The sequence below is a fragment of the Protopterus annectens genome, chromosome 9.part0, assembly GCF_019279795.1.
Source record: "Protopterus annectens isolate FY-2018-M chromosome 9.part0, PAN1.0, whole genome shotgun sequence".
In the NCBI taxonomy this organism is placed as follows: domain Eukaryota; kingdom Metazoa; phylum Chordata; order Ceratodontiformes; family Protopteridae; genus Protopterus; species Protopterus annectens.
This window is the reverse complement of record NC_056743.1, coordinates 644,861,196-644,882,878: the sequence shown is the minus strand read 5'-3', so window position 1 is coordinate 644,882,878 and position 21,683 is coordinate 644,861,196. Positions and strand designations below refer to the sequence as shown.

Genomic DNA, 21,683 nt, shown 5'->3' with positions numbered 1-21,683 from the left:
GGGACAAATGCGTCATGTTACAGAATGAGTAGAAGGTCGTTATACAAAAGTTACATAATCGGCATACATATATAGACTAGTAATATGACAGTTAATCAAAAAAATATATACATAAACAGATTAGTAAATGTACACACCGACAATAGTAAGTGAACATACACAGAATTTTAATGACAATATGAATAAAATAATATGTAGAGTCATGGAAGAATTTGGAAGATGAGATAAAGAGACCTATAAAAGAAAGAATACAATGGCTGAATGAATTTTACCAGGTCAGGAGTTTTTGTAGAGGCTGATCTTGGAAAGACTTCCAGTTAAGAGTCAGTTGGTATATAAGGTAATATTAGGAGCACTGTGTCATTATTGTAAGGATTTAGAAACATCAGAACATGCATTTGTGAAATATGGAAGGATTAAAAAAAATGGGAATGGATTTTTTAAAACATTCTATGTGGTTTATGCCATGTAAATATGGATATAACACTATTTTACATGGCTACTACAAAGACATGCAAATATATTACAAAACTATGTGAAAATGTTTGGAATATTGTAAAAAATATGGAAATCAAGAATGGAAGAGATGTTTAATAAAACAGTGGGTGATATCAGACATTATAAATAAGATCAGAAAACGGTTGTGGAAATAAGAGTTTTGGGAGGATAAAGGCTTAAAGAAAGTACTGATGAAAAGATTCATGTTTATTGTTTACTGAAATATGAAAATAGAAGATAATGAAATGTGCATGCAGATATGTGAACTTGTAAATAATAATAATAAAACCCTATTCTTTTTAATAAGTGCTATGGGATTTTTTTACATCCACCTAAGCTAATACCAATTCAGGGAGATGGGACATTTGTTTAACAGCTTATCTGAAGAACATACTGTAGGATATTTCAATGGCAGATAACATCTAAGATTAGACATAGATGTGTGACATAAAATTCAAAAATAACACAATTTCTATAACATGTAACCTACAAGGTATTTGCAATAGACACAACAAAAACAGCCTGGAACAATTTCAAGGTACTAACATAAGGCAGTTTAGGAATCAGTATATTAGAGGGTCAGCTCAGGTTGGACAATTTGGAGACAAAGTCAGAGAGGCGAGATTGCGTTGGTTTGGACATGTGCTGAGGAGGGATGCTGGGTATATTGGGAAAAGGATGCTAAGAATGCAGCTGCCAGGTAAGAGGAAAAGAGGAAGGCCTAAGATAAGGTTTATGGATGTGGTGAGAGAGGACATGCAGGCGATTAGTGTGACAGAGCAATATGCAGAGGACAGGAAGAAATGGAAACAGGTGATCTGCTGTGGTGACCCCTAACAGGAACAGCTGAAAGAGAAGAAGAATGTAAGAGAGTTTAACAAAACTCGAAAGAATGAAAGAGCAAGAAGAAAGGTGAGGGGGAGAGCAAGGCAGGTTATACGAGGCATTTTGGAAAACTTGCAGGGGCACACTGACTGTGTGACCTGAAAATGGCCTATAGGAAATAAGTGAAATGACTGCACAAAGTTGGCCCATGACCTTTTCTCTGAAAATATTAAAATAAAGAAAACACTTTACACTTGACCATGGCCAATATTGATGGGAATTATCCAAAATGCAACAAAGTTGCTGTCTTCTAAAGTGACATTTATTTACAGGTGCCCACAATAAGTTCTACAAGAACATGAACTGTTTTTTTTCCACAGTAAGTTCATCAATTCTAGCTGCAGCATTGTATTGTGGTTTTACAGAACTATATTAAACCAAACAGCAAAAACTCAAGTAGAAGCCATCAGACACACAGAACAGAGAGCCAACTTAATATGCGTGAGCAGCTACAGAACCTTTATACATAAAGGTCATGCTTACAACCTTCTAATCCAGTAAGCCTTAAGGAATAAAAAAATAACAGTCTTCCCTTTAGCTATTGTGAGCCCTGCTTGAATCCTTTGAACAGGCATTTCACGTTCTTTGTATAAGCATTCGTGTAACATTAGTGTGGGTGCTATGATCTTACAAGATGTTCACAGCTGACAGCAGTGTTCTGGTTGTAGGGGTTGGCGAGGTTTTGTTGGTATGTGAGTGAGAAGAAGATGGAGGTACAAGAAAGACAGATAACAGAGCGATAGAGCAGCATTAGTCAAACAGGCCTTAGGAGTCATGATGGTTCAGATGATGTAAGAGAGTACATTTAATCCATCATACCAAAAAAGGAAATGGGATAAAAATTAATACTGCCACAGTTGCAAATTTAATTATCAATAAAATATTTTACTATGCCATGCCTTAATGCTAGTTTGGAGGTATTCTACTTACAACTGATTGTACAGTTTATTAACTTATTTATTGATTGGTTTGCTAACCAGGTTAGCAGGCTAGTCCAAGGACCCTTTTCAGCCACGATTCAGGACAAATTTGCAAGTTGAGTATATAGGCCAAAAGAAAATAAGGCAAGTTGCAGAAACTATAGAACTGTAAAACACAGAAGTCACTCAGATTACATAATACCAAAATAAAAATTATATATTGGTAGTTGAGTATAAGCAAAAAAAGCAAATCAGAGTTATTGTACTTGCATAATTGCAGCACATAGAAGTTTGCAGATTATAGTATGCTAAAAAGAAAAGGGTAACAATTGCAGCACACAGAAGTTTACAAATTATAATATACTAAAAGAAAGATGTAATAGCATATAAATGTAACATAGCTGCTGTACCATAAATGTGAATTATAGATCTTGTTTTGTAGAAATTAATCTGCAATGTCTTCACTATATATGCAGATGTTTTTGCCAAAAGGAGAAAGCTGCATCTCTGAATATGTTCTTAAATGTGAGCATTTGTAAGAGGCAGGAATTGGAGGAATGCAGTAGGAGTGGACATGTATCCCACTGCAATGTCTGAGCCAAATCAGGTACAAAGTTGACTGAGTAATGAAGTCTTGTGACCCAGCATAGGCTAGGTATTGTTGACTCTCAGGTCACTTGATAATATTCAGTACTTTATACTGATGATTTCTCAATGGTTAGCCTAATGCTAATTGTACAGGTGTTATAATTAAACCAATGCATTGAGGTTCTACTGATATTTCTATAAATGTGCAAGGCATACAGATGAAAAGGAAGCAAGAAGAATCTTGTTACTGTTAGGTGGATCTGGTTGATTATAAATGATTTTACCATATACAGTACACTGGCTTCTGGTTCATCTTCACAATGTCTGTTTTTAATTGCAGATCAAAATTCGGATCTTTATTTGCTTTATTTTTGTTGATGTGATTATTTATTTATTTGTTTATTTATTTATTTACATTTGTTGACCGGGAAAATCCGACTGGGCACAGGTCCTTTTTCAGTGGAGGCCAGGGGAGAAAAGCTCCACAATAAAGATGAATTTAAGTACAAGATTACAAGAAGTAGATGTAGTTGTGTGTATAAAAATGACAGTAATATGATCATAGTTGATGATAAATAACATAATTAGATGGACAGTTGAGTACATAGAGTACACACATAACATCTGTGCCATGTTAGATGGCATGTATTCTAATAATTAAATAGCAAATATTCACATTATTACAGACTTCCACTGTGGTGCAGCGGTTGCATTGTTGCCTGACAGCAAGAGATTCTCCAGTTCAATTCTCAGCTTGGATTGGGAGTGCCTTCTGTGTGGAGTCTGCATGTCCTCCCCGCGGTCGAGTGGGCATTCGAAAGATATGCATTGAATGGGCATGCCTTCGTTGAAGGTTGGGAGTCGGGCTGGCAACTCAACACCATAAAAAACAAACTGCCAATCATCAGCGGACTGGAGTTCCTCTGTGGCGACCCCTAACCTGGAAAAGCCGAAAGACAAACAAACAAACAAACAGTAAAACAAAAATTACAGCAGTGATATAATAGTAAGCTATCAAGCATCAGAGTCGGCTGTAATCAAAGACAGTTAGTGGGGTGGAAGAGAGGTTGAGGGTGGATGGAGTAGGGGATGCTAGTGAGGAGTGTTACAAGGGCTTAACCAGCATTTTTAGGTGAGATTTAAGTACAGCTTTGAAGTGAGTGCATGATGGTACAGAGGTTATTGTGTGGGGGGGGGGGTTGTTCCATAACTTGGCTATTGAGCTGGAGAAGAGTGATTCTCCAGCAAAGTTGTTGGCTCTGGTTGCCTGTAATTGATTTTTGTGGCTGGAGCATTGTGGTCTGGTGGTGTAACAGGGCTGGAGTAAATTAACCTTACTAGATGTAGCATTTTGCAGGGGAGACTTAAGGTGGTATTTATACTAGGGGTAATTTGCCCAGGACAGGTAAATTGCCCTATCCTGCTCTGTATAGAACAATATGTGCCATTTTATGAATATTACTAGAAGACCAATATGATTTTTCATGCACATGCATATGTGTGTGCGCATTAGTTGGGGTCTCAAATAAAGAACCCCTTCTCTGTAATAAGTTCATAGGCAAGTACTAGGCAATCAGTTGTCTACATACCATTACAAGCCTAGCAAAAGTCCCAATTCAAAAGTTACTGCTAGCTTCAAGGAGGGCAAGACAAGCTAAACCAAGGGAAAAGTTGAGGCTGACCATCCAGTTATCTAGGTTGACCTTACAGGTGACAAGGGTGTTATGCTGATTGACGTGCAGTGGAAGTTTTAACGATCTATGAACATCCCCATCAGGGAATCAAACACTGGTCCCCCACATGATAGGCAGAGATAACACTATACTAATGAGGAAGATATGTATTTGTAAAGTAAACCCTTAACCATTATACCGACCTCTCAGCATATCTTTGATATCTACCTGAACTACCCAACTGTCTTCTACTTGAAAGCCTATCATCAATGCTATATTAACTATAATGTCACTACCAACAAATGTCTAAATTTGTATACCACATGTATAAATGTGAAGATTGCCACCTACCCCCAGGTCTCTTCTGAAAATGGCAAAACGACAGGAACAAATGGCCATAAAATCCAAAAAGCAAGATATTTATTAAAGAAGTCCAAACTAAATATCTTAGTGCCTCGGCACACCAGCCTTTACAGAGTAGAATAATAAGTAAAAAAAAACTCTCTCTCTCTCTCTCTCTCTATATATATATATATATATATATATATATATATATATATATATATATATATATATATACATATATATATATATATATATATATATATATATATATATATATATATATATATACACACACACACACAGCAGGAATTAAAACATAATTATACAACCAATTAACCACTTCAATATAAATTAATTACACAATTATATAATAATTAAATAAAAACCTTCCAGCTACACTCTAAATGAGACCCTTAGTGACCAAAGTGTCATACTTGAGTATAAAAATTGTTTATTTATATAACAATCTATTTTTGATATTCATATTATCAAATTCCCTACAACAAATTTGATCTAATACAGTAGCTTGGAGACCCCCTTCATCCATATTTATTTATTTGTTTATTTTATTTTACATTTGTTAATTAGGAAAGTCCGACTTGGAACATAGACAATTTTCAGTGGAGGCCTAGGGAGAAATGCTCCAGATATATGTCTTTGAACGTGGAAAGAAACCTGAGTGCCCAGAGGAAACCCACACAAACACAGGGAGGACATGCAGACTCTGCACAGAAAGCACTCCAGCTGAGAATTGAACCAGAAAACCTCTTGCTGTGAGGTGACAATGCTACCGCTGCACCACTGTGCTGTCCAGTATGATGGTAACTACAGAAATGTGCAGCAACAGGGCTCTCCATCCTAGCTTTCTTTATGTCCCTGAATTGTTCCTGAAGTCATACTTTAAAAGCCCTCTTACTTTCCCCAGTGTAAAATTTATTACATGGACATTTTAGGGCATAAATTATTCCTTCTAAGTTACAACTGAAGTTACTTTTAGCCTCATATTTTTTACCATTTATATCACTAAAACATTTCACTACATATTTGCAGCTACAGCACTTACCACATGGGGTAGTGCCTAGTTGTTGTACAAATCACCTAACCGGTTCCACAGGAGGTATAAACCTCCCGTGTACTAACATATCAGTAATGCTTCTAGCCCTCCTGTACACAATACCCTTCTGAAAATGGGCCTGGCCCAGTAAGGTTAACCCAGTCAACAATAAATAAATAAATGAAAATTGCAACAAAACCACATAACCCAAATCTTATCTTCAGCTCCCAAACATAGAGTGATTTTGTTATTCAGAAGACTGTTTAAACACATTATCCTAAACTCTGAACTACAATTTTCCATAACATTTCTTGCCCAGCACCACCTACTTCAAATCATGTACTAGATCTCTTACAAGTCTCCACAGACTTTGGAAACTGATACTGAAGATTACACCATGTTCCTTGGCAGATAATCTACCTCTGCAGTTCATACAGCTTGCAGGATCCTTAACATGCTGTCCAAATTCAACCCAGATTAATCATTATGACTACCGAGAAACAGATCATGTCTTTGAAGCTCTGCCATCTTAATCCCACTGGGTAATGATGACTCATATTTTATCACTAACAGTTTTTTAAACATATACCCATGTTCTACTCTATTTCCATATAACTTATTAAATTCATAGATTCTCAGTGTCTTCAGTTCATGACTACCAATATCATTTTCTCTGAGCCTCGGCATGGATTCAGTACAGGCCATGCTACAGACACAGCACTATTCAGAGTTACAGAATGTCTATAAACTAAACTGAATCTGGATAATGCCAGCAGTACACTGTTCCTGAATTAGCCATCATCTACTGTTAGACTGGCTTGCAGGTACTTGACTGTACAAAAGTTATGTACAGTGTCTCAGTAGCTACTTCAGAGGCAGGCATCTATCAAATGGGAATGTGCCATCTTCCATCCCCCTTTCATCCAGTCACTTGTGTTTTATTGCTGGACTTTATGTTTAGCCCGCTGTTCTTTATAATCATTGTACATGGAAAATAAGAGCATTGCAGTATAGTCATACTCATGAGATGTTTTATTTATCTACTTAATTTTGTTGACTGAATGTCCACCTGGGAAGTCCCAACTTTTGATTTTGCCCCAAGGAGAAAGGCGCCAGGAACATTAAAGTACATAAAGTCAATACAAATCAAGAAAATCTTTGCGAGATTATGAGGCAGCATATTAAATTATGATTCAGAACAATGTGATTAGAGACAATTAGAGACATCATATATGCAGAGTAAGTGCTAATTTGCTAAAATTTCTGTTGCAACAGTTATTTAAAAGCATCAGATGACAAAAATCTCAGAAAAAACTACCCCAGCACATAACTATGGCAAGCAGCTGAATTAAGAAACTACTCCATCGCTTTGCAGTGAGTTAATGATTGCAGATATGAACACTGATTGCAGAAATAGCTTTTCTGAGATGGTATCACATATAAACATGACTGACACCAATAGTTCATAAACCTGATAGCTCTACAGAGGACTGACAAAGAACTGCGAAACAATAAAGGTAAATAACAAGAACCTAACATGTTATCTGAAGGTTGGAATGCAGATAATAAATGTGCCTGGAACAGAGTTTTAAGTGCCAAGTGATAAAGTACTAAGTTGCAGTACAATGGCAATTAATTGTACCTGCATGCACTTTTACAAAGGTATCTCAAAGGGCTTTGTTTCATGAATATATCTAAAAGTACAGGATAGCTTGTTCCACAGTTTGACAACATACACAACGGAGAGTGACAATTTGCACATATATTTCTTCTTTTTGGGAATTTATACTAGCTGTTCAGCAGAAGCTCTAAATATTCTGTTCACACTGCACCACATTTAATTATTAGCCAAAGAATGACAGGAATGTGCAGGAATTTACGAGCAAATGATAGCTAAATTAAGGGGCATTTGCTAGTTAAACTCCAAAAAGGCTGAACAGTTTTGCATTCTATACTTATGTCCTTCAGCAAATTTTACTACCCTATTGTAAGCCATCTCAAAGATATGAAATAGTGTTGATTACAGATTAGTTAGGTAGCAGATGTGCAGAATGCAGAAGTAAAAGGAGTGAGTAAATATTAACATAGGAGAGAAATCGTGTGTGTGTGTGCATACGTTCGCTCGCGCGCGTGTGTGTGTGTGTGTGTGTGTGTGTGTGTGTGTGTGTGTGTGTGTGTGTGTGTGTGTGTGTGTGTGTGTGTGTGTGTGTGTGTATTTATAGTGTAAACCATAACTGACTATTAATGATCCGGCCAAGCAATTTTGTTATGATTACTTCTTCAGTTGTTGACTTGTTTAGATAGGTTAAGGCAAGACAGCCTTTTGATGGACCTAGACATATTCAACTTGTTTTTGGAAAGGATAGTGATGTCAGAATGGTAATGATTTGGGTTGTTATTTGAAAGGAGCATAAGTTTGGTCCTAATACTGTTAAGATGAAATCTCACAATTTTAAGCCACAGCAACAGTGAAGGAAATCTATAATGCAGTTTGACACTGACTATAGTGACTGCAATATCTGCAAGAAGAATTGTACATTCATTGGTATACTGGATCCTTTTTGCCTCTCCACAATGATAAACCAAGTCATTCACAAGGAAAGTAAAAAGGAATGTCCAGGTAACAAGCCATGAATTACTGCAAGTGATAAAGGTATAGTTGTAGAACTGGCACAATTCAGTTTGACTGATTATTTTTTCGACAAGATATATAAGTTTGGGGAGATGCCTACAAATGGGTCATTTTTCATAAATTGAGTTTCTGATAAGCTGAACGCAGTGAGTTGCGTTCTTGTCAAGCTGAAACCTGAGGACTTAGCAATGAAGCTTTAACAACGTGGCCTTCATCTCATTCATTACAGATATAATCTACAATATCCAGTAAAGCAGTATCAATGATGGTTAGACCTGAAACAAGGTTGTGAATTTGAGATTAGGTTGTATTTACATACATTTTTTCCTAGAATTTATAATAAAGAGGATAAGTGAACTATGCTGTGATAATTATATAATGTAACTAAGGTTTGTCCTTTATGTTGGATACAATAAGTATGTTTTTTTAAATATAAGGAACAAGGCCCACTTTGCTGCATATGGTAATTATTATTGAAAATGAGTGAGCGGTAGTTGTTGCAGAGATTTTTTTCAGAATTTGGAGCTGGGTTTGTCAACCAAAGCTGATTCAGGATTCAATTTATGTAAACATTTGAACAATAAACCTAATGTGACTGTTTGCAGCTTAAAGGTGAAACAGACACTGTGGAAAACTATGACAGTTAGTCCTTTAACTAGCTGTCAGTGCCTTCTGTAGTATCATGCAAAAATGCTACAAATGTTCTCAATGTTACTGAGGTGAGGAAACTGTAAAGCAGCAGGATTTTACCAAAGTTTAATTTATAGTTTTTCTACATTATTCCAGAATGCATTTTGACGCTAGATTTTAACAATGTGCTCTGGACAGAAGGTCCTTTTATTTGTAAGAATTAGCATTTTCACTTGGTTATAAAGTTCATGAGATTTGATGAGGTCATCTTTCACTTACTTCAGAATAGATCATAGATATTCTATATGATACATCTATGACTTGATCTGGGATGTGATCCCAAGCAGGTTTTGAAGTTTAATATGCCCTTTGCACAAGAAGTCATGGTGTTAAAAACATTCAAAACATCACATTGAAATAATTAACAACATCAAGTGGCAACTGGACAGCTGGTGATGTTTTTTTTCCAATTTACAGGCAGCAAAACCTGAATAAAGCATTCAGCAATGCTTTCTCAAATTTCTGGAGCAGCAAAACCTTTGCAGGCTCTGAATTTTTGTATGGCACCAAACAATAGATGTAGGTTCTGGTTACTGATGTATTCAACCATGATATCTGCTAATATGCTATTGCTAGGGACAGCTGTGAGTATCTCCACCTCTCCAGGGTCTCTTCAACCTGTTTCCTACTCTTACTACAGATTACAATGTCATCCGTAAATATTGTAGTCCACGGGGACTCCTGTCTGATCTCGCCTGTCAACCTGTCCATCACCATTGCAAATAAGAAAGGGCTCAGAGCTGATCCTTGATGTAATCCCACCTGCACCTTAAATGCATCCGTCACCAAATGGTGATGTGGACTTCATTGTGTACCTTTATGTATCATGTTCTATTGACTCATAATGTAATTTCGACATAATTCATATTTAAAGTCTGCTTTACAGAATTGCTTATATTTTATTCAGTGTATATACTGTGCACTTGCAGATTATGTAGCCACTGTATACATCTTCATTCATCTATAGTTTCTCAATAAATTCATATTGCTTATACACAATTTTATTTATACATCATTTCTTAGAAAATGTGTTTCTAGGCCACTGGTCCAAGTAGGTTATGTCCACTAGGAACTTTCCATTGAACAAACACTAATAAATAAATAAATAAATAAATAAATAAATAAATAAATAAATAAATAAAGGAAGGAAGGAAGGAAGGAAGGAAGTTACTTTTCAACAACCATGTTGTGATCTTTTTAGTTGAAAAGTTGCCCAGAAATTACAAGCTGGACATGGCAGATTTCTACATTTTTCATTGTTATTTAAGTTTAGGTATATAGTGCTGCAGTGGTGCAGCGGTTAGCATTGTCGCCTCACAGCAAGAGGTTCTCCCATTCGATTCTCGGCTGGAGCGCCTTCTCTGTGGAGTCTGCAGTCCTCCCCACAGTTGAGTGACGTTAAAGACATGCAGGTAGGTGTGAGCGTGAATGGGTGTGCCTTCTTTGTTGGGCATCGGGCTGGCAACTCGGCACCATAAAAATCCACTGCCAATCATTTGCAGACCGGAGTTCCGCTGTTGCGACCCCTAACCGGGAAAAGCTCAAAGACTTTACAGTGTGCAACACAGATTAAAATGTTAGTCTCTAAACTGAAGTGAGGACATATAATTATTTTCTCAATGTCAAGTGACAAATGGAATCTGTCTCAAACACACACACACACACACACACACACACACACACACACACACACACACACACACATAAACACATACACACTACAGATTCTTTAACAAATTTATGGCTGACAATCTGCAGAATATTCAGAAATAGCCCAACTTTTAAAATGTAATGCAGAGCAGTTCAAATGTTCTAGTTTTGCATTTTTGTCACTGCTTTACCTTCTTTCACAATTAGTATAGTTGTTATGTTCTTTTTTCCATGATGTGTACAGCTATATTCTCCAGAATCTTCCAATTGAGCTGATGATAATATAAGATTTTTATTACCGTGTGCTTTATCCCATTCCACAGTAAGACGGTATTTGAATCTCTCATACTTTATTTGATCATCTCTCACAGCAGTCATGGTAAAGATGGTAACTGGTACACTGATGTCATCGCAGGTTAATGGTTTCCACAGCCAATCAATTAAAGGGTGACTTAGATTGCAAGGCAGTACCACTTTTGTTCCCAATGCTACTTCAATTTTCAGATCTGTAGGGAAAAGGAGCGCACAAAATAAAACTATACTTTTGTCATGAATTTTGAAAAATAAAAAATTACTTCATCTGAAAGAAATGTCATTCAGCTTAAAACGGAGAAAAAGAAAGAAAGAAAGAAAGAAAAGTAGGAAATGGATTTTCTGAGTTAGACCTGTACAGTCTGTCATGTAGGTTCATATATTCATTAAGTCCATAGATGTATAAAAGACTAACAACCACAGGGGCCTTTTTAAGTACAGCCATGCTTACCAAATGTATTTGACAAGTTTTACACCCCTAAGATTATTTTAAGAGGTATATGTAGCTAGGGCATGGGTGGACATGAATTTTTAGGTTTCCTCTGTTTATTAGAAACATAGGTGCCAGACCAGTGGTGAATTTATAATTCTCCATCCACTGGTCCAAGTTATGCCTGAACTGGGTTAGGGAAGAACTCTGCTTCACATAGATGGGAAGTCTCTTCCACAGAAGGGGAAGTCTATGAGACACGATCCTGTCCATCTAGCATGTCCTATTTATGTCACAGACAAGGTTAAGGTCCCTAAATTGGGTAATTCTGATGTTATTTGCTTGGCAGATATGCAGAAGGTCCATCAGAGATGGATCCGAGGATGTCTTGTACACAAGGCATGGTTCACCCCACAACAGTCTGTAGGAGACATAGTATAGGAGGCTAGGGCTTTGAGGCAATCTGCATATGACATGTTTATACCCTGTATTCTTTCTGTGAAGAACTTCTGTGGACATTTCACTTCTTGCATGTACCTGGTCAGGTATATACCAAAGAGGGCACTGTACTCAATGATTGGTCTGATGAGGGTGGAGTACAGTGGAACGATGAGTTCCTTTGCCCTACATAACATACCGTTGCTTATAAATTGCACAACATAGAATGATTTTCTTACTACTGTAGATACATGGTGGTTATAGGCTAGGTTTCTGTCTACATGCATCGCCAAATCTCTGACTATTGGATTGACACTTAAGGGTTTGTTATCAATGTGGTAGTTTCTAGGGGTAGCTGACTTCCCAAAGGTTACTATTACACATTTCCTGGCATTAAGTTTTAAACCACTTCTCTGGCACCAGATATTTGCCTGTTTTAGGCCTTCTTAGAAGATGTTAGCATCTTGGGGCAGACCCAGAGCATGGTCAAGTGAGGCCCTAGGCAGTGTAATAGATCAGGGCCCCCCAAAGCAGCTCCCCAAAGCACCCCCTAGCCATTCCTGTGCCCCATTACTTGGATATTTCTCCCCAGTTAACATAAATGCTGTTCAAACCTGTCAGTGTACATACTATTTTCTTCTTTACTTCTACAATGATTGAAGATATTTAAAATTTTATAACACAAACACTGATAGGCATTTGCTAAACAAAACTATACACTCTCACAATGAAAACAGACTTAGCATGAACAGTAAACTTCCCTGCTTTTGAGACTCACATTAATTGAAATGGCATTGAAACCCACATTCAAAGAAAATGCATCTGGCCAGTTGTGGATTAGGTTTACTTTTGGACTGTGTTCAAACCACAGGCTCCTTGCACACATTTTTTGAACATACATTCATGTATGTATTCTTTTATGCACCATCCTGATTGTATTATGTTCCATATATAATACAGCACCACTTGTTACAGTGTGCTTTAAATTTGTAGGTTTGAATATTTTTCCAGTAAGCAATGAAACAAAATGTATGAACCAATAAGGACAAAATCACCCATTACAGAACATTTCAACCACAAAAGGCCAGTTAAACTTCTGTCATTACAATCCACCAATATCAGTCAATATACACAATCTCTGCAGAAGTAAAAGTCATCTGAATAATTCCACATTAAAGAGATCTATAACTAATGAAGAGGTTACTGCTGGCAAACAACTTTACATTTAAGTGTTTCAAATATAAATTCAGTGCCTGCTGCCCTTGAAGAATAAACTACCCGTGTTACATGTAAAACAAAATGGTAAGCTGCTAATATTGCAGTAGGGATGGCTGTCAAACCTGCAACTGGTTAATAGTTACTTGGCATCTCATTCAAAGTAGGACACGCTCAGGAGTGCAGTACCCATACCCCCCCCATAAAGGAAACACTGCAATATCAGCACTCCATGTACATGGAGTAGGAGTAGAACCCACGGCCTTCTGCACCAAAAGCTAGTGTGCTACCTGTTGTGTTACTAATACTGTTTTTAAAATTTAATGCACAAACAATGATGATGGCTACTTGCTAAAAAAATCAGTTACACATTGAAAAAAGACTTAGCATGAGCAACAGTAAACTTCTCTTCCCTTAAAACTCACATTCCTTGAAAATATACAGAAAGTCAACATTCCTTGAAAATCCACAGAAATAGGGAATGGGTGGCAAACTGACAACAGATTCATCTTTACTAGGCATTTCAGCAATCTGTCTATATGGTGTGGTAGTAGAACCCCTAGCCTTCAACATCAAAAGACAAGCATGCTACCTGTTGTACTAGTAACACTGCTTTCAAATTCTGTAGCACAAACAGTGAAGACCATCTACTAAACAAAACAGTTGCACATTGAAAACAGACTTAGCATGAGCAGCAATAAACTTCTCTTCCCTTAAAGCTCACAATTCCTTCAAAATGCACTGAAGCTCATAATTTCTTGGAAAGGCACTAAAGCTCATAATTTCTTGAAAATGCACTGAAGCTCACAATTCATTGAAAATACACCGAAGTTCACAATTCCTTGAACATGCACTGAGGCTCACAATTCCTTGAAAAAGCACTGAAACTCAATCCATTGAAAATGCACTTTGAGTGCTCTGGTAATTGGTGTAGAAGATTTAGGCTCTTGTCTCCTATAACTAAGATACAGGGTTTAAGCCTGAGAAAATGAACTAACCTGCCATTCCTAACTAGGGCATTACACAGACACACACACACACACACACACACACACACACACACACACACACACACAACTCACACTTAAATAGCCAGGGAATTGTTATGGCTAGGCTTGTATAGGCCCTAGGGCTGATAGCCTAGTACCAACCTATGAACTTACCTTAATCAATCTCAAGGGGCAGGAGTGTCTGTCTGTTATGTTGCTTAAAATTCCTCATGCACAGACACAGAAAAGCAATAGCAGGAAATGTGTGCATCGTTACATGCAGGAACACAAAGTCCAAAGGGTGCTCATTCTATTACAGAAGAATGAACACCTTTAAAGAAAAAGCAATAGCAGGAGGTATGTGCATTGAAGCAAAGGCCAAAATGCATTTGGTCTCTTAAAGAAGAATGAACACCCTTAAAGAAGAAATTTAATATTTTTTATTAAAAATTAAATGTTGTGGCAGGCCCCCTGGTCAGCAGGACCCTACCAGACAGGGGGCCCTAGATGACTGTCTAGGTTGCTGAGTGTTGTATCCAGCTCTGCTTGAGGGATTCTATGACTCCACCTAGTTTGCAGTCATCTGCAAACTTGGTAAGCTAGAGGCTCTTGACATTGGCCATGGTTTCAGAAATGTAGATGCCAAGAAGCAGCAGACCCAGCATGGAACTTGAGTGACTCTGCTACTGACCAGCCTCTTTGTGCAGGTGGACTCCCCTATTCATATTTTTTGGGTCCTACTAGTGAGCCAGCTGGCTATCTAGCAGGTGACATAGGGGTTTATTATACCTAATTCTGTGAGTTTGTCTACAACGCCCGAGTGTGGTGTGCTGAATGCCTTGGCCAAATCATGGTAGACAGTGTGCACCATTTTACCCTTGTCCATTGCTTTGGTGACCTACTGTTAAACTAACTGAAGGAAAAGAATTTTAATTGCTGTTTTTGCCTTTACATTCCTTCACCAACCTCTGACTCCTGTGGTGGATACCCAGCTGAGCACAGCCTGTTGAAAATCAGGATTTTGGGAAGAAACAGTATCTTTGGAGAAAGTGATTAGACTAGCCATGGTACACAGAATCATCATTTGTATGCCTGTCTTAATTCACTGAAGACAGACAACAAACATGAAAAATAATCATATAAGTTACATGGAAAATAACAGATGGCACACATAAGTTTATATCACTTAACAAAAATTCAGTAGGCCATGCTTGTTTGGTCCACATAGTTTGCCCATATTTCTGATGATTAGATTAACTGTTGATCACAGTTTATTAATAGCGTACATTCCTCCTACACTAACTATGCATGTTTTGTTTTAATCCTCCCTCCCTATTTGATCTCAATATCTTCTCAGTAAAGGCCCCGTGAATATCAGTTCATTTCTGTAGTTTCCTGCCACTGTTTTCCTTCCACTTGTAAGATGGAACTTATTTTCCTTCTCTTCTTCTTGGATGCTACACTTTCTTCATACAAGATTTGATGACATTAGTAGTCAGAGGTATTATACGATTTTCCTTTAGCCTCAAAATTTTGAGAATCCAGCGGCATGCACTTTTTGTTCATCAAAGTTTTATAAGTTGTTTAGGACCTTCTCATCTGTGTATGAACTATTTTCAACATCTACACTAAGCAGAATAGCCTTATACACAATCCCCTCACTATGCATCTATTTGGATTCTAAAGGACACTATTTTCTGCTTGCATGAATATAATATCCTACTACTGAATCTTAAACCTTGTTATTCAATACTCATTATCTTAACTACTAAACCTTCATCTTTCTGTCATTCCCTGTCATATCTTTGCATCTAATATTCAGTTCCCACACATAGAAACTCAGAAAAGCAAAAAATCACTTAAAATGAAACTCACTTAACCCCAACTCATCTCAGGAGGAACACTGATACATCTAGATATTATGGGGAGGCCTTAAGGGTAGCTGTATTGTTACTGCATCAGTGCTGTGCAGTCATACATGATGTCTGAGTTTGCTGTTTGTATAGGTGCACAGGGGTTGTGAGGACCTTACCTAAAGATTTTCAATGAAATATTTTTAGAAAAATTTTATTTATTTATTATTTATTTTACATTTGGTGACCGGGCTAGTCTAGCTGGACAATTATCCGTTTTCAGTAGAGGCCCGGGGAGAAAAGCTCCAATTACAAGAAGTAAAACAATAATTAACAATAAATCATAATAAGCATCATACAATAAGTACAAAGGTGGACATTTGTATGAATTTAGCGAAAACACAAATAAACCAAAAAAGCAGAACCATAATCTTTCAGAAAAATAGTTGGTTAACAATATAAATCACAAGGTAAGCAACATTTTACAGTTAGATATTAAACAAAATTCAAGATGTGCTAGAGAAAAAGAGAAAAAAAACTGTTTAAGACAATGTCAAAGATAAATCTGTCTACAGTAAAAATTAGTTTTATAGTGGGAAAGTTGGGAAAAAATAAAGGGGGGAAGTTGGGAGTAGTTAAGGAATAATTTCAGTCAGGATTAGTACAAGGACATAGCCATTGAGTTTTGAGAACTCAAAAAATTACCCATGAGCCAAACTTTAAAAAGACAGAGGAAAATTAGTCAGAAAGCAAAAACAAATTGAAATAAAGCTACACAAGATTGTCTGCAAACATATCATATCATATAAATGCAAAGCATTCTTTATGACCTCCTTTCCTGCTACTCTCCCACAATTCACTTCCACATGACCTACTTGAGACCTTTCCTCTTGTTCTTCCTGTTATCCCAACTCTTTCCATAACATAGAGATACCTATCCTATCTCCCTATATTCACAATGACTGACAGAACCCCTACCATGCTAATATCAGTACACCCAAGCCCTCCACTTGGTATGCATGCTGCTATAACCCATAATATCTTAATGCCTCACTTAGACTCTTTCCACCTTATCATTTATCCATGACCTCTGTACCATATAACCCAGCCAACTCAGGCATCTCTTATTCCCCTTTTCAATCTTTGCTTTTCAGCACTTTCCTATATATTTCCACCAGCTGTTTGCTGTAACCACTTCAACAACATGGCTAGAAATGTGTGAGTGTGTGTGTGTGTGTGTGTGTGTGTGTGTGTGTGTGTGTGTGTGTGTGTGTGTGTGTGTGTGTGTGTGCACGCGCATGTGTTTCTAACTAATACACAGGATAGATGTACTGGTGCAGTAAAAGGAGTCAGTACACAGTCTCTAATGTTACATTTCCCTGCTATAGATATTATGACAGCAAATTCAACTGTTCCAGTGGCAAAGGTATTTTGAATTGATGTCCTCTTTTTTGAAATGTAGTTCACATTTAGATACCACAGCTATTTTACTTTTGGGTAGCTGTGTACATTTTGCAATAGAAGTTGTGACCCTTTGCAGATAACAGTCAGCATAAGCAAGTAATATGGTTTCAGCAGATTAAAAAAAAGTATATTTCACTGTATTTGTTTGTATAATATTTAAATTTTGTCATCCTTTAGAGCTGGCATTTGATTAGTACTTATGTTATCTGAGTGACCTTTGTCATTTCTGTTATCCCATTTCTCTGATGGCATCTATAAAAATGCAAATCACAAAGTATTTCTGAGGGGCTTCACATGGATAGCATAATCAAAGATGAGTGCCTGTCAAAGGATCTTAAATGCAATCCCTGGAACAGTGAAAATATAAGTGTGATTAAGGAGAATATATACTGATCTTGTAACTGCAGAGGCTTACAGTGTTCACTTTTCTCTTAAGTACAGTAATCTTGGAATTAATATGCGTAAGTAGTACTGGGTGTCATGCTGGGTAGTGTAGGGATTGAAGACCCTCCAAGAATACTTTAAAGGTATAACAGAGAGAAAGGGAGTCCCAGAATTCATATTTTTTGTGCTGAAATATAATTTTCAAAGTGTCAAAAGTCACAGTACCACTGGTCTTGCCATGCAGATACAGAGCCAAATATGATTTATCTTCTTCCCAAAGTTGAGAAGAATATACAGCCAGCAGAACAGTTCTCCTTCTGTGCTGACTAGGTTAAGATACCATTATTTATTGATTATTTATTATATTTTACATTTGTTGACCGGGATAGTCCAACTGGATACATGTCCATTTTCACCGGAGGCCCGGGGATAAAGCTCCAAACTAGCAAACAGATAAAGACAAGCAAGCTGCAGTGTATGCGCAAACATATTGTCTTAACATACAAGTTACAGATTCACATTGCAAGCTTATGAAGAATACAGTTTATATACAGAAATATATACAAATATATTACAGTTTCTCTTATCAAACCTATAGGTGCAGCTTATATACAGACTACCTGCAAAGATATTACATTTTCTCTTTTCAAATCTTTTAGAGTAAGAGGTTATGTGCTATGAATAAGAAATTGCAGGGATATGGAAGTAGATGAGGCTTTAGTCAGGGTTAGAGCAAGGACATGACCAGTGAGTTTTAAAATGCTGTGTTAGATTTTTTTTAACTGATTAAGGGAGGGGTTCAGAGTAAGGTCAGATGGGAGTGAATTCCAGGTTTTGCCTACTGAATTTGCAAACAAAGATTCTCCAGATAGGTTGTTAGCTTTAACAGACTGAACCAAAAGTTTTTGTAGTGGAACGAAGAGGCCTAGTGTTTTTGTAGGGATGGATAATGTTTTTAAGGGAGGGCGTTTTTTCTGGATGGTTAATAACCTTGAATGCAGTAGTAAGTTGAATAAATTGAATTAGCCTGGGGAGTTCTAGCCAACCTAAAAGGTGTAGGTTTTGACAATGGTGTGTCCTGTAGGGAGTTCCTGTGGCAAACCTGGCAATTTGATTGTAGTAGCTAGAGAGTTTGCTGAGATCAGTTTTGTTCAGGTTAGTGAGTATTGGTGAGGCACAGAGTAGAGTTGAAAGCAGATGGGTGTGGGCAATGGCAGTCCTAGCTAGAAGGGTGAGAAAAGGTTTGTTTTTGTATGGGGAGCCAAGTTTTTTATTAACGGTTTAATAGTTTGGTTTACGTGCATATCATATTTGAGGTTGTATAACTCCTAGGAGTTTGGTATACATATTTGGTGAGCTTATGGTCCCATTGTTAGATGTTATAGTAAACAAAGGTTGAGAGGATTTGCGAGTAGACGAGAAGAGCAATAGCTTTGTTTTATTAGGGTTTAATATCAGCTGTTGATTAGAGATCCAGTTTTCCACTGTATTAAAGGTTTTCTGGGTTAAACTAAGGAGATCTGTAGGGGTAGAGGCTGAGCAGATCAGGGTGGAGTCATCGGCATATTGTATACAGGTTGCATCTGGGATTACAGTATGGAGGTCACTGATAAAGAGGGAAAAAACAAGGGGACCTGATATGGAGCCTTGAGGGACACCAAGGGTAATGGGGAGAAGGGTGGAGAGTTTGTCCTGCCAAAGGACAGCCTGCTGTCACCCTCTAAGATAAGATTGAAACCATTGTATAGCATGTTTGTTTAGGGATATTTTATTTAGGGTAAGTAAGAGTAGCTGGTGGTTAACCATGTCAAAGGCCTTGGAAGAGAGCGAGAAACAGGGCAGAAGATAGTTTGTTGTTGTTACGGTTGGAATTTATGACATTAGAAAAGGAGAGGAGGGCTGTGGTGCTACTGTGCTGTGGTCTAAATCCATGCTGGGAGCTGGCCAGAAGATTATTTTGAATAAGGTAGTGTAAGAGTTGTTTATGGATACACTTTTCCATAATTTTAGCCAGAGGGGAAAGGATAGCTATTGGTCTATAGTTTGACAGTTCAATGGAGCTGTCACCTTTATGGAGTGGTATGACATGGGATATTTTCCAGATAGAGGCTTCAGTTATGGTTCTGTTTATCAAAATAGTGACAGGGTATGCTATGACATCAACAGCTTTTTTCAGGTAGTCTGCAGGGAGGAGGTCAGATGAAAGGGTGGTTGGTTTGTGTTTTTTAATTAGGGCTCTAATGAGTGAAGTCAGAACTTTTTAGAAGCTAAAGGAGAGGTTGTCACTGGGTTTAAGGGTTTCAGCTTTAGGACAAGTGGGTTTAAGTTTGCTAGCAAGGGCCTGGATGGTTTCTATAAAGAAACTGTTGAAGGTGTTGGCAATGGACTCTGGTGATTTTTGGGTAGGGGCTGAAGGGGTTGGAGTAGTGGACTGCCCTGGGTGGAGAAGTTTGTTAATACCTGCCCAGAACATCTGTGGCTTGTTGTGGTGTTTCTGCTGTAGATGGCAGAAATAGCTTATTTTGTCTAGTAATATGGATTTTTTTTGTATCATTCCTACATTGTCGAAATTTGAGTTGATCCTGTAGGGCTTTAGAGGTGCACCAGGTGTTCCAGGCATTATTTCTTTGGATGATCTTTAGTTTGGTTTCTTTAGTGAGCCAGGGGGCAACTTTTGTTTTAATTCTAATAGAGCATGCATGGTTGTCAAGGATGGCCAGGAATGTGTTATTAAAGTGTGTTACTGCCTCATCTAGTTCATAGGTTCATAGGTTCATAGGTTCATACTAGGCTATCTGCCCAAGGGCATTTATAAGCCTAGCCCATAGTTATGTGGCTTTCGCCACCCCTTTAGTTTGAATAAAAACTATGCCTATCATTTTTCTGTGCCTCTGTCAAGCAGTGACACTGAAGTAATCCCTGGGGTATATCTGCGATCTCCCATCCATTGGTCAAGATTCCTCTTGAACAAGGCCAGCGAGGTGCTCTGCCTCACATGTACCGGGATTTTGTTCCACAGCATAGGGAGTCTCTGGATGATGAATCTGTCCCTCCAGCACGTTCTATTTATAACCGTGTCAAGGTTTAAGTCTCCCGCCCATGTGGTTCTGAGGGATCTAGATTTTTTGAGGTGAAGCATATTCATCAAATCTGGGTTTGACATGGCCTTATATGTCAGGCACAGGTCACCTCTGAGCAAGCGGTATGAGACTGAATAAAGCTGGAGTTCTTTCAGTCGGGCAGCATAAGACATATTTTTGAGACCCTTTATCCTTTTGGTGAGGAACTTTTGGGGCCTTTCAAGCTGCATCAGGTGTCTGGTCACATACATTCGAACGGGCATTGTACTCAATCATAGGTCTAATGAGTGATGAGTACAGGGGACGATGACCTCCCTTGATCTAGATGTGAATCCCTTCATGATCAGGTGGGCGATATAGAAGGTTTTCCTAACTACTTTAGCAACATGAGTGTCAAGCGAAGACTACTGTCAACTTGGGTCCCCAGAGCCCTGATGACTTTTTCTGTGCTCAGTGGATTGTCACCTATATGGTAGCTAGGGGTAACCTTGTTTTTCCCGAAGGGTATGACTATGCATTTTTGGCGTTTAACTTCAGGCCATGGCTCTGGCACCAGTTATCCGTTTCTGTGAGGCCCTTCTGG

General features: G+C 37.8%; 1 protein-coding gene across 1 annotated transcript in view; it reads right to left on the bottom strand.

Annotated features, from left to right (window-relative positions):
• LOC122811398 overlaps nucleotides 1-21,683 on the bottom strand; it is a 167,519-nt gene that overhangs the window by 119,448 nt on the left and 26,388 nt on the right. Inside the window, exon 2 of the mRNA XM_044083222.1 lies at nucleotides 11,127-11,441. Coding sequence (XP_043939157.1) covers nucleotides 11,127-11,313 — 187 coding nt within the window. The 5' untranslated portion in view covers nucleotides 11,314-11,441. The remainder of the gene's footprint in view (nucleotides 1-11,126; nucleotides 11,442-21,683) is intronic.